Source organism: Gymnogyps californianus, chromosome 1 (genome assembly GCF_018139145.2).
Source record: "Gymnogyps californianus isolate 813 chromosome 1, ASM1813914v2, whole genome shotgun sequence".
NCBI classification, from domain to species: domain Eukaryota; kingdom Metazoa; phylum Chordata; class Aves; order Accipitriformes; family Cathartidae; genus Gymnogyps; species Gymnogyps californianus.
In genome coordinates this window covers 188571048-188584956 of record NC_059471.1, presented here as the reverse complement: position 1 = coordinate 188584956, position 13909 = coordinate 188571048, and the positions used below count along the sequence as shown (strand labels likewise).

At 38.5% G+C, this 13909-nt stretch overlaps 1 protein-coding gene across 1 annotated transcript in view; it reads left to right on the top strand.

Annotated features, from left to right (window-relative positions):
* The window catches only part of DOCK4 (dedicator of cytokinesis 4), a 252421-nt gene that overhangs the window by 235739 nt on the left and 2773 nt on the right, over positions 1-13909 (top strand). Inside the window, exons 44-52 of the mRNA XM_050897081.1 lie at positions 1578-1661; positions 3520-3639; positions 4000-4121; positions 4388-4508; positions 5036-5117; positions 5335-5444; positions 8912-8984; positions 11479-11592; positions 12520-12581. Of these exons, the coding sequence (XP_050753038.1) occupies positions 1578-1661; positions 3520-3639; positions 4000-4121; positions 4388-4508; positions 5036-5117; positions 5335-5444; positions 8912-8984; positions 11479-11592; positions 12520-12581 (888 nt within the window). The remainder of the gene's footprint in view (positions 1-1577; positions 1662-3519; positions 3640-3999; positions 4122-4387; positions 4509-5035; positions 5118-5334; positions 5445-8911; positions 8985-11478; positions 11593-12519; positions 12582-13909) is intronic.

The window sequence follows — 13909 nt, the reverse complement described above, 5'->3', positions numbered from 1 at the left end:
TAACACCTCTCAAACGGGAGTTTGTACTGTAACTTACATTTCTTTTAGCTCCTTTACATGTGCTGGAAGAGTAGAGGCACTTTCATGATTAATTATTGGAAACCACCTGTTCCAAGAATGTTACTGGATTTAGTCTAATTCTGATTCCCCCCCCCCAAAGTACTGGTGATTTTGTTTGAAGTTAGATTATTATGTCTCTGACTCATATTACAGATCTGTATAAATCTCAGCCCGAAACCACTGGGACACCACCTGCTTGATATTGAAAGAACATTAAGCTTGCAGCTGAGGGAAAAAAACATCAGCTGGCAGAAGTTTGGGATTTGGGATTTTAGCAAGTATCAGAGGGCGCCTTTTAACAATTTAAACTTGAATTCCTATAATTCTACTTATCTGCAGTGAAACGACCATGTGAAATAAATGTTCTTCATTACAGTATCAGCATTTTCTAGATAGGTCTCAGCACCTCCTTGTTATAGGTTGTCACAGCATGAAATTTTGGAACTGAATCAGAGGAAGGAGTATATTTATCTCCAGATCCACTGCTCCCCATATTTACAAATGATTCTGCATAGCAAAGATTTTAACAGCTGAAGTTGGATGGAGAACCTTGTAAGAAGTATATGGGGGAAATGCTAAGACAGGTGCAAAAGGAGAATGCAGCACAGAGCAGCCACTATTATCCTCTCAACTCCATGGATAGAAAACCATGTGTATGTATAGGTATGCATACGACACTTTCTGTGACAAATGCATTTTTGAGAAGGTCTAGAAGTCTCTCAAATGAGCAGCTGGGCATTTTCTTTACAAAATAGTGTCAAGAATTGTTGTAAATTCGATACAATCCCCTTGCAGGGTAGGATAGTTGCCATGTTAAGAATGATGCAATCATGAACAAACAGGGGAGTGCTATGTCCAGGCCATTGCTGGTGGGTAAAATGACTTTGTGGTACTATAACCGGTACAATTTGAGCATTGGAGATGGGGTGCAAAGTCATGTAAGCTCAAGAACACACCTGGATGTTGATCAGATGCTCCTGAAGTAAAAAGTGTGGCTTTTTGACATCAATGTCACTGTGAATTCTTTAAAACATTATATTAAGAGTGAATAAGAAGATAATGTCACAGTTCCAATACATATAATAGCATACAGTTCCACACTGTTCTTAAGATATCTTTATATTTAAGGAGTAATGAAGCTCCTAGTATGAAAAGAGAAGAAAATCTAACTCTTCGTAATTATTTGAAATTCCTATGTCACAATTAATGGGGAAGAGATATTTAGTTCAGGTGACCTGTGTTTTGTTTCAACTCTGATTTGCAGGTTTCCAAATTTCATTCAGGATCTGTCCTGGATATTGAACAACTGGTAAATTGCACTCAAGAGTGGCTACATTTTATTTGCCATAGTCTCCACCAACGCATATGTGAATAATTAATTATTTAGCATTTATTATCCTCTATTGCAGTAGAAAGGAGCTTTTGTTTTGAAAATATCATCTAGAAACTTGTTTAAAAAAAAAAAAGTGATGTGTTTTTACTCACTTTATGTTACTTTGTGATTTTATTCTGCTTAGGCATTCTTTGTCAAAGAATACATCTTGAACCACCCAGAGGATGGAGAGAAGATCACACGCTTGAGAGAGCTGATGCTCGAGCAGGTAAAGTGGGGAAAAGACTGACTAGGTGGCCTGCTCAGCTGTTCTAGCTAAAAGTGTCCCAAAATAAAATATAAAGTTTCAGAGGTTAATAATTGCCCAGTGGTCTTCAGTATTTTCTGAATTAGATTCCAAGTAGACAGTAACTTCCTATACAAGCAGGTTTCTGCGTCATGTTAATATTTTTTCCCTGGTCCTTTTCATCATTATCATCTTAATCACTTTGAACTATTCTAAATTAAAGGTTGAATGAGAGGCACTTGTGATGCTCATCTGCAAATATTTGCACAACATATTTTACCACTACTACAGAATAAACATTATCTCATTGAAACATTTGATGGCTTCAGCAAATATTTGTATTACGTATTTTACCAGTACTACAGAACAAACATTTTCACTACAAGGTTTAGCATAAGAGCAAAAAAACCCAAAAATCCTACTACAGTGGAAGATATCTAATAACAGTTGCCAAAGTAGGTAGGTAGTAAAATAAACACCAAGTGATTAAATTAAACAGGTGAGTATTCTATGCATTATATGATTTTTGTATTATTTCTTCATTTATTTATAAGACAATGACCTACCAGCCTCAAATATGAAGGGTCTCCATTTGGAAATGCTGAAAACAATTGTTTTGGTCAAATGATCTTACTAAGTATTTCAGCTTTTTTGACTGACATTTACCTATCTTTGTTCTATGCAGCATGTTGAAATTTCAAATTTTATTGCCAGCTTGGGATAAAGAGGTCAGAGTATTGGAATTTGGCAAGATGGAAATTCCATTTTTTGTCAGCATTGTAGTATCTTTTGGTCAGATCAGCCGAAGGACAGATCCTCAGACAGCATAAATCAGAATAGGTTCACTGAGCTCACTGTAATTTCGTCTAGATAACTTATAGTAATTTACATTGCAGTTTCGGGTTTTTCAAGCTATAGTTAAATCTCACTAACCCTTACAATTTAAAACTGGAGTTAATAACTTTCTATGACAAAAACGTGAATTCCAAGCGATAGCAGTTAAACCCCGTCTGGCACCCACAGATGATTTAACAGAAAACGCGGAGCGTTCAGAAGGGCCGGGATGGCTGTGTGTGCGGATGGATGTGCTGCAGTCCTGACCTCGGGTCAGCGATGCTGCGCAGCTGCGTGCCCGCTCGCAGCCTGCCTGAAAACGTCAGCTACTAGCTCTCATCCAAAGATATTACAGCATAGCATAGCTATTTTGTTTTTAAATTTGAGTTTATCTGATTCCTCATGTAACGAATTCAGTATTTTAAATGCCTGTGACCAAATTTGAGCAAGATTAGAGTTTTAGCAATGTTATTCTGAAGCCTGTCATGCCTTGCATCAAGAATATACGTAAAGCCACCACTTACTGAGGTCTCTGGGGAGTTGGAATAGGATAGGGAACCATGGACTTCATTGAAAATATATTACAGGGTCTCTGGTGGATGTGGCCATTGCTGTTGTTTCATGCTTTTTATAACTGTTCTTGTAGAAAACAGCTTTCATTTAGGGTTTAGAACTGCTCCTTTGTAAAGTTGCAATTTAGTCAGATTTTTCACTACATTATCCCTAGTGGGTTTTATATTACAGTTGAATTCGCATAGGCCAAATCTTTGGGAAAATTGAATAGTAAAATGGGAAGAGGCATAAATCCTCTTGTGTATTACTGCTTTTGGTCTTAGGCCTTGTTTGATTACAGGTCTGTCAGGGGTTTAGATAGATGCTTTTAATACAACGTGCGTTTTGTTGGATTTTTTTGATTAGCGTCCTAATTGATGATCAAAGCTTAAAAAAAAAAAAAAAAAGGATCAAAAATACACTTTTCCCCTCTTTCCTCCTGTCTCTTCTGCAGGCCCAGATTCTAGAATTTGGCTTGGCGGTGCACGAGAAGGTGGTGCCGCAGGACATGAGGCCGTTGCACAAAAAGCTGGTGGATCAGTTCTTTGTGATGAAGTCAAGCTTGGGAATACAGGTACGTGAGCAGGTGCATGGATAAACCAGGAGACTGTTTAGCTGTAGTAAGGGTTGTTTAATTTTCCTAAGCAACTAATAGTGACATCTTTTGGTTGTTAGTCCACATTACATCTTGTAGCATTCTTACAGTACCACAAAGCGAAGAGAAAGTTAATAAACTTTCCATACAGTGCAGAGAAAAATAGTCACATGTTACTAAAGGGAAAGTATCATCAGCGAAAAGTTAAAATATTTTTCTTACTAATGATGAAGCTGATCCAAAATGCAGATATAACTATTCAAATTACTATCTGTATCTTACAAAATGCTTAATGGTATTATGTTCATTTTAATTAATCTCCTTTTAACAACTTGCCAGGAATTTTCTGCCTGTGTACAAGCTAGCCCTGTTCATTTCCCAAATGGAAGTCCTCGTGTATGCCGAAATTCCATACCTGTTTCTATGAGCCCTGATGGTGCCAGGGTGATACCACGACGCAGGCAAGTTAAAGTATCAGAACTTGATAGATTTTGTTACTCACAGAAGATGACCCATAAAATACTTTTATTGTGTGCACGCTTCCTCGTATGGTCCACCTGAAGTATCTTCAGTCATGAATAGCTGAGATATATATATTCATTCTCTCTCTCCCCCCCCCCCATCCAAATTAAACTGTGGAGATTAATAAACATGTGCTGTTTTCACATGAAAAATTATGATTGGCAACTAGAGTTAACCATTTTGTATTTCATTATTCTTGTAATAGTCCCTTGAGTTACCCAGCTGTCAATCGGTATTCATCCTCATCACTGTCATCCCAAGCTTCTGCTGAAGTCAGCAATATCACTGGGCAATCAGAAAGCTCCGATGAAGTTTTTAACATGCAGGTACAAATTATTGTCATTCTTCAAACTAAACAGAATCTTTCTTACAAGGCTATTTACTAAATTAATGCTTCTATTATTTCATTCGGAAATCTCAAAGTTATGGCTGATACTTCTTTTAAAAAACAAATCTTTAAATGGGTAGTTAACTTCCTTAACTTAGAATGAACAATTTTTTATGTAACTGTTTCTTCTTCTTTAACTTAGAGCATGAATTTTTTACAAAAGTAATAAGCAGCAATGCACTCTGATGTGAAGTCATCTGACCTTACAAAGACTTTTCTGTCCAGTTGTCACAGTTGTGATGTAATTATTTTAATATATTAATTACCTTTCTATTTATTTGATATTTTGCTACATCTTTGTGTAGTTACATTAATGCTCTTTATACTGATTTGCTATTTTGAAATAATGAGAAACTAGTCTAACAGATTAGAAGTTCTTTGTTTTAGTGAAAAGTATGTTACAAATTTTTGTTTTCCAAACCAGTAAGTGTGATGTGGTAACAACAGCTTCTCTTCTACATGCAGCCTAGTCCGTCTACCTCAAGCCTGAGTTCTACTCATTCTGCTTCACCTAATGTGACCAGTTCTGCTCCATCCAGTGCCAGAGGTCAGTGCTCGTCTCCTGTGGTAAACCATATTAAATAATTCTTGATATATTATACAGCTGAATTTCTGCATGATATCACTGGTCAGACATCAAATTTAGCCAATTGTTTGAGGAATATGAATTATTGGGGACAGAGGATTTCTTTGTCATAAGTATAGAATAGAAATGTCTAAGCTTCACTGCATGAATTTACTCACTTGACACGTTTATATTCTAGCCTCTCCTCTGTTGTCTGACAAACATAAGCATTCCCGAGAAAACTCCTGCCTGTCCCCCAGAGAGAGGCCCTGCAGTGCCATCTACCCTACTCCTTCGGAAACGTCGCAGGTAGGAAGCTCGTTGAGAGTCCTCTGAACACAAGTAGCTAAGATGATGATAAAGGTGCTTGTTGATCTTCGAGCAGATTCAGTGACTGCTCACTGCTGTTAATTTTCAAGGTTTTTTTGTTTTGTTTTTATAAGCTAATACTTTAAAATACTTTACATGAAAGAGATCCAAATAGAATACACTGCTTGCTTTGTCTAGGTTTAGATCTGTTTTTTGATATTTACTCACTGCAGTGAGAGAGAGATGTAAACTCTTAACCAGATGACACAGCCTGCTTGTGTGAAACAGCAGCATTTGTTCAATCTAGGGAAGAAGGAAAGAAGAACTGTTATCATGGCAGTTGTGCGTGTTGACCTCCCCTTTATTTCTTCTGAAATAGCTAATCCTAGCCACTGTGAGATAATAACCCACTCCATGTGGCAATTCCTATTTTTCAATGTAGTTTCAGAAAAGAAAGATAGACATTTTGTTACTCCAGAGAAAAGAATGAGTTGTGTTCTTACTTTAAAATTGCTGTTACATAGGTCTGTATGAAATTTTTATCTTTTGAGTTATCTGAAATGCAAAATGAGCTTGGTGAGCTGGCCAATTTTGAATCCTTATTTCGTCTTTTCTTCTTAATGGACCTACTTTCCTAAAGTGCTTTCCTTTAACACAGTTGCTGTTTTAATCCGTGCCATCACACAATGCACCTCTTGCTGAAGCTGAGAAAGACAAGAACATAAGTACAGCGTGAAAGGCCCTCCTCTCAACACTCTCATTTCCACCAGAAATTTTGCCTCTGATAAAAAAACTTGCTAGTCCAGGATCCTTTATTTTAGGAATGATTTGTTGGTTTCTCGTTAGCTGTATTCTTGTCCCTTGCTTCTTCAGTTATTGAATTGGCTCTTCATTTAATTTTTTCCTCTTTTCTGTTTAAGTCCTCATGCTGTTACCTGAGGACTTAAGAAGTAATACTGAAGCTTAGCCAGACCTAAGGGCAGTTCTTAGGAACTACTTACTGATACATCTACTGGGCACTTTCTCAGTGGTAGTGGAGCCAAACCAACATACAGGAAAGACCAGGAGATGTTCTTTAAGTAAAGCGGTTTTACAGTTTGCCGCAAAGAAAAAATTATGCCATTTTTGCTCCCAGAATGCAAACTCTTGCTTTGCCAAGTGGAATGCGACTTCTATCCCCCACTCTACCCGAGATTCGATAAGGGAGGCTGAGGAGCTCGTAGGCCCAGTCTCCACTCTCTCTGAGACTCGCCCGGCAGGAAAATCTCCCAATCTGTCTCTACCCTCAGTGTCCCAAGAGAGGGTAAGTAGAAAATTAACTTGCTCATACAGTGAAGTACGTTTCAAAGGTGAGAAGGTCTGACAGTTTCTTTCTGCCCGCATAACCATAAATGAGGATATATCTTTCTGGGGAAAGGTGCAATTTCTTTCTCTGGTGCTCTGTTCCCCGAGCAGTAAAAATGGACTGTGGTCAGAAACAAAATTCTGATTCTCTGCCTTCTGATTAAGAAGACGAAAAGAAATTCTCAGGACAATTGTAAGGAGATATCTTAAGAGATACCTTCAACTCTCATTAGAATTCAGATGCTCAAACTGTTCCTTGTCCTTTCTATTTTTATTCTAACACCAGTTAACTTCAACAGTCTTGGTTGGAGCTTCACACTAAGTTAATGAGGAAAGGACCATCCATTTATGAACATCTTTGTTACGGCTTAATGAATGCAATTTTCACAATAGTTTTTCAACCAGGAAAGATGAGATACACAGGCAAATTCCTGCACTTCAGGTCCAAATCAAGTCCTTTCAGGCCATAGCTACCTCATTTAAGGAAGTTTGATGGACTTCATGGAACAAGACCACAGCAGTACTGCATTCGCTTCCCTCATTGAAATTGATGCTCAAGGTTATCTATGTACAGCCGTTTTCAGTCAACATCCATTTGTGCTTGCTTTCTGACCTCTGGCTGAGCAATTGTACAGTGTCTCTCCAGCTCTTCCCATACTCTGAAGAGGAATGCCTGCTGTCATTGACTGGTCAACAAGCCTCCTTAGTTTTTGCACTATTATTCTTCCTAATGGAGCTTTTTGGATTTCACGCTTTTGGGTTTTTTTGCATCTCATTAAACATCCTGTGTGATTGCTCTTGTTCTTCCATATGGTTTTATATTTCATTATTTTAGTATGTCCTCGTTTCTCTGTATTTCATTCAGCTTTTGTCTCTATCTCCTCCAATTTCAGTTGCTTTTTCAGCCTTTGCTCTTTAGCTTCACAACAGAAACCAGACTTCAACACTTGCCCACTGCAGACTCACTAGGCAGTGAACATTCAATCCAGGCCAGGCAGGAACATATGATCTCATTTTGTGTCACATTAGAGTACACATGTAGTTACACCACCTCAGTTTAATGGTAACTCCAGGAAAACAGGTATTACCTAATCCAGTATGACTCTAGTACAGCATAGATAAATCTAGTGTAGCTCAAAGTCTACCAAAGCATTCTCTCTGAGATGTTTTAAGTCAAGTTGAATTGGCCAAGTATTTGTTCCTCACTTTGTAACATGGAGCTGCAACATGTTAGATCAATGATGATTACTTTGCAGCTGGGTTTGCCATCTTGTGGAACCACAGCATAGTGCCTCGCTGACTCGGCATGGTCCTCTGTGAACACTGGAAGGACATACAAGAATAGGATTTGATTTGGTTTTCACTGATTGTCTAATCTTGCTTTAAAAAAAAAGGGGGGGGGGGCAGAAAGTAAAGTTTATCTGTTCTCATTTCCTTTGGAAAGTACATCTGAATTACTTGTGGGATTAACTGTATGCTGTTTACATCTGCTATCAAGATAAACTAGTGACCCACAGATTATTTGAATGATGCCAAAAGAAGTAACTAGTGGAATTTTAAAATTGTTTCGTAAATTTACTGTGATTTTTTTTAAAAATGAATATTCAGAAAAGGAAAGACAAACACACTTTATGGGTCAGCTCTTATGCACAAGAGAAGTAAAAATACTGCTACCAAAAGAGTCAGAGTTGGAAATAATACACAGTGCTCTCCTAAGATAACAGCCATAACTTGAATATTGTCAAACATTACACCTTGTTCAGATCCTGATTCTGGAATGAAATTATTGCAAATCTATCCCTGCACTTGCTTAGTAATCTATAAAGATACCACTTGAGGAATGAGCCTTATTTTGTTTTTTAGGGAGCTGGAAACTGTCAGAACTCAGTACGTAATAATCCTCCCCCTGCTTGCAGTGTGTACAGTTTTCAGAAAACTAGTCTACTCCCTGTTTGTATGCACATATTTTTATTAAACTATTTATGTTCTTAGGTGATGTTTATCACTCTACCTCCAAAGTAGACCTGTGTGGTGGGGATAATAACAAAAAGATATTTGTTTTCTTAAAGGCTACTGAAATACAACAGCAACTATGCATAAACCATGCTGTTCTCAATTTACAGAGAATGCTGTTTAATCATATTGGAGATGGTGCTTTGCCACGAAGTGATTCCAATCTGCCTGGCCCTGACAAAGGTGAGTGGAAATGCTGCACCATGCCAGTCTTGGAAGCAATGAAAATATAATTAATTTGTCATATTCCTGTAGAATGGTAATTCTTTTGAGCACATACTGTCGTCTCCAAGTTTCAAAATATTCTAACTAACTAAATTATGCTAACACTCTAAGTTTCAAAACACTTTGCCAAAAAGGGGGGAACATGGTGTTTGTTTGAACTGAGTGTTGCACTCAGAAGGGCCCAGAAGCGTGCAGAAAGGGGTGATGGAGCAGCAGGTTGCAGCAGGCTGCCTGTGAGAGCTGTCCTTTCTGCTTCTCAAGAGAGACATATGGGGTGATGAACCCTGGAGATGAACTTCTGGAGACTGGGGCAGAGAGAAGCTGAAGAGATGGAGAGAGTCCTGAACTTTGGTACTTGCAAGTCCTCTTTACCAAATATAAGTCACTGTGCTTTTGGTTACACTTTGATGGGAGAGAAAAGATCCATTTGTGGGTTTTTTTTTTTTTTAATTAGAGTAAATGAGAAACCTATGAATTTCCATAGACAAAATATTGCCTTTTATAATTTTGCACATGGGGAAATTTAGTACTGTTGGCACAGTTATTGTGCCATGATTTCATTATGTGTTCCACATCCATAATATGCTCCATCATTTCATTATGCACTGCCCTTTCTGGTACCCTGAATAAAGGATACAGTAAAACAGGATATTGAAAACAAGTATTTTAAGAATATACTGTAACAAGAACTGACCAGGAATCAGATTTTCATCAATAAGGGCTGATTTTTATACGTATTTTTGTGTCCAAGTTTTTATGAAAGTTCAAGTGTGGAATTTTTCACAGGGCTGAAAAACATATGAAATAATTTAACATGGAAATGGCAAAACTTTTCCACGGGCCTATGCAGCCAAGTACATTACAGAATTGTTAAAATAAAATATTCTCTCCTGGAGACTTTAGCAGTCCAAAGAACTGACTGCTTGGATGACTTAAAAGAAAAAATTGGCTTGTCAAGAGATTCAGGCATTTGAAGTACCTAGGTCTGGTGCCAAGTCATTTTTAGGATGAGGGCAAAACCATAATGCTAGGTGACAGCCTACAATAAAAAGCAAACACTGCATTGCATATTTTGGCAATAAAAAAGCAAAATGATCCTCTAGAAAAGAGATTATTCTGTGCACTGTTCTCAGGGTCCACTAATGTGCAATTATACTGTAATGATATTGTTACAGATATGAAACCAATATTATTTTTACTGTACTTCTTGTATTAAGTCTGGTATATACTGGTGTGGTGGGACTGCAGTCCTGAGAGCCCTTGGTGTTGCTATAATAGCAATAATTGATGCCATCAGTTAGCAACAATACTTTGCTTTTCATTTCATCTTTGTAAATGAGCGCAGAGTTCTTGCATGTGGTTCTCTACTCACCACTATGAAACAAGCACAGAAGGAGGAAACTGTCATGGCAAGGCAAGAGGTTTGAAGCTTTGAAGGTGGGGGGTTTGGTGGGGGGTTTTGGGGGGAAGGGAGAGGTTTGAAGCAGGTTTTTTCCACTTTTTTACAGGATGTGTAAGAAAAATTGTGGGTTTTAAGTTAGCTTTTGTCCTGTCCATGTTAAATGCCCTGTCTTTCTGTCTATCTGACTTCTTTCCAATATTGGTGGCTCCTTGATAACATGACATAATCCAGTTCTATTAAGGAAGCTCTTCCAGGCCTTACGGGATCATTCAGTTAAAGTTATGGAATTTGGTAAAGGTAACACAGACAAACACAACAGCCAATTTTATGCATGTCAAGGTGATAGTCAATTTACATGATCAAGTAGACATCCTTGACCATGGATACAAACAGTGTATATAAATTTTCTCAGTCCACAATAATTTCTTCATTTGATTTCCCTGCCCCGCCCCCCCCAGACGCTTTCATTTCTTCCAATTTTTACTCCCTTCATTTTGTGCCCTTCTTTCCACCTTCTTTCAATTCTGAATTTGTAGCCTATGCAGGCAACAAAAGACTGTTAGCACGGAAAGCTTTCTGAGGGAGGTTGATTGGAATTTGGCGAGTTCCTTTCTCTAGTCCCTTCTGTATATAAAATGAGTTAATGGAAACAATTTATGAATAGTCTGTTCCCCTCTGCCTAGAAACCTCTAAATAGGAGTCTGGTGCAAAGATAAACTGATTATATTAACAGGCTTCAAGCTTATCTCCCTTTGTGGCTGGATTTGCAGTGCGCCAGAGTGCTATCTCAGCTGCTACTGTTGTTGATGGTCCCAACTGCTGTACAATTGCAAACTGACCTGAGGGCCAGATGCATACATCAGGCAACCAGGAGATTGACAGCCATTATTTAAGAGCTTTTCAAATGCTGATGTAATCATGAGAGCTTTTCAGGCACGCTTGTTAAGTTGTTTAACGTTTTCACTCTGTGTATTTTTACACTCATGGATAAAGGCAAGTCAGAGAGCTAGAAGTGTTGATGCCTATGCCAGCTTTTTCATTCTCTTCCAGCTGTAAATACCACCCCCAGCAGCTGGAGCCTGGACAGTGGGAAGGAAGCCAGAAACACATCAGAAAGTGGAAAGCTTATATCTCCTCCTGTACCACCAAGACCTGCACAGACTGGTGAGTTAATGGACATTTCAGGCTAAGCTCCAGTAAAAAAATTATTTACTTGAGGGCTTAGATTCTTTCCACTCTGATTAATGTTTAACTTCTTGGGCAGGTTAATTTATTATTTGATTACTTACATGTACATTACATTACAGTTCTACGACACTGTAGAACTGCCTCCGCAGGTATTTTCATCTCGTTAATGTTCTCTGTAGCATTCTGTTTCCAATACTCTGCCCCTTCACTTAATGACTGAGTAGTTTCAGACAGTTCATGCTGGTGCTAGGGAGGATGACCAAATTTAATCTTTTGATCTTATGATAATTGGAGCTAAGCAATCAGAAATTATCGTTAACCACAAAGAACCTTACTGGCCAGAAAATGCACAGCAATCAATGAAGTACATGAGTTCTGTTACTATAATCAATTTGCCTTTCAAAAGATTAATTTCCATTTAAAGGACAAGCTGCTTAAGTGATACTATAAATATAATTGTTCTCAAGGGAGTGAAGACACTTTTTGTGTTTTAGACTTATGCCTCAAAGTATGTCCAGGCATGTTTACAGTATATTTACAAGTAAATGTTTGATATAAGTACATTATGTATTGTCTTTTTTCTTATTTGAGGGGAAAAGTTATTATACTGACTTTTTTTGAATTCTGTTATCATTTGGTAGGATATAAACCAATTTACAGAGATATAAAATTTGTCAGAGAAGATGAATGCAGAAATTTCTTATACTTCATTGGTTGTACTGCAAGATAATGCTGAGAACAAAGTAAAATAAAATCTCTAAAACTATTTGCAGCCATCGGACAAGTACCTAGAGGGCACCAGAGATAATGTTTGTGTATCGAATGATCTCCTATCCACTTAAAAAGATTTCTTAGTGAAAATTGTAATGTCAAGAGTGCACTGAAATCTTTCTGACTTTACAGCATCACCAGCAAGACACATAGCCTCCGTTTCCCCTTCTCCTGCTGGCAGATCACCAATGAAGGTACTGTCTTATTGCAGTGAATTGCCTTTGTGGGACGGGTCATACGTGTTGTGGGGTAGATAGTATATATTTAATATACATTATTAATAGACATAAATAATATACATTATTTGGGATTATATTATGTTTTCCTTTTATTATCATATGCCTATACAAAAACCATTCACAAGAGTAAGTAGCCATAACAATTACAGCAGCTCTGAAGATTTTCAAAACTGCAGGCAAGAAACCTAATCTTCAGAATCTTTAGCCTCTCAATATTAGGCTTCTCACCTACATGGATAATCAAGCTCACCTGAGTCAGTGGACAGAAGGGAGCGTAAGAAATAAATGTAAGAGGTACCCGATGGTCCACCTGGTCCAGAATTGTGTCTCCAACAGTGGCAAAAGGGGAGATGCCAGTTAAGGAGAACCTGTTGTGCAGCCCATTCCTCTTACTCCTCCAGCATCCAGAGCTGTTGGATTAGAGGGTGTGTTAGAGAGTAATCCCTGCTTCAGTCATTTTAATATCCATTTCCTCTGCAGAACGATCCAGGGAGGTTGTGTAAGAAGTTGGAAGTAGTTTGAAGCCTGCCAGTAGGAAACATTAAGCACAGGCTGTGAATAAGCATTGGTTCTTCTGGGGCAGTTAAACACCCATAGCAACTGGGGATCCAGGCTAAACCGAGCAGGTTTCATTTCTATTTCAAGATATTTGAATGTGTCCGAACCCGCTTGTTGCAAAACAGCTTATTTGTTGGAAAACTTGACCAGAAAATCTGTGTCTTCCACAGCACTGGAGGACATGAACACGCAGCCTGCATATTCCAGGCAAACCTCAGTATTGAAAGACTGCACATTAGTCTCAGGAATAGCCTCTTTGAAGCAGAGATAATTCTGCAGTTAGAAATATGAGGGTCAACAACCTGGAAGAAGAGCAAATAGAAAGGAGCATGACTGGTGCTTCAGGCACTCTGTTGCGAGGGCAGAGGGAAGCAGCCCTGCCGAAGTGATCCCTCAGCTACCCAATGCCTAACTAAAGCTGCAGAGGTACACATCTCCTGAGGAGGAAGAAAGTGGCGCCCCAAAATGCCTCCTTTCCCCTTGAGGTCCCTAATCACAAGTCCACAGTCATTGTCCCATTTGTCATCCCGTGAGCCTGTAACATTTCTACTTGTGGCTGCACAGTGGTCCAGGTTCAACACAGAGCAATTGTGTTGCTCATCCGAGTACCCCAGTCCTATTACCGTAGTGTACCTTCTGCTGAAGTGAGCACCGATCCCAGGTTTCACACTAACTGCTTACTAGGAAGCTCTTCAGAGCGTTAGGATCTTGTACAAGAGGTGAGC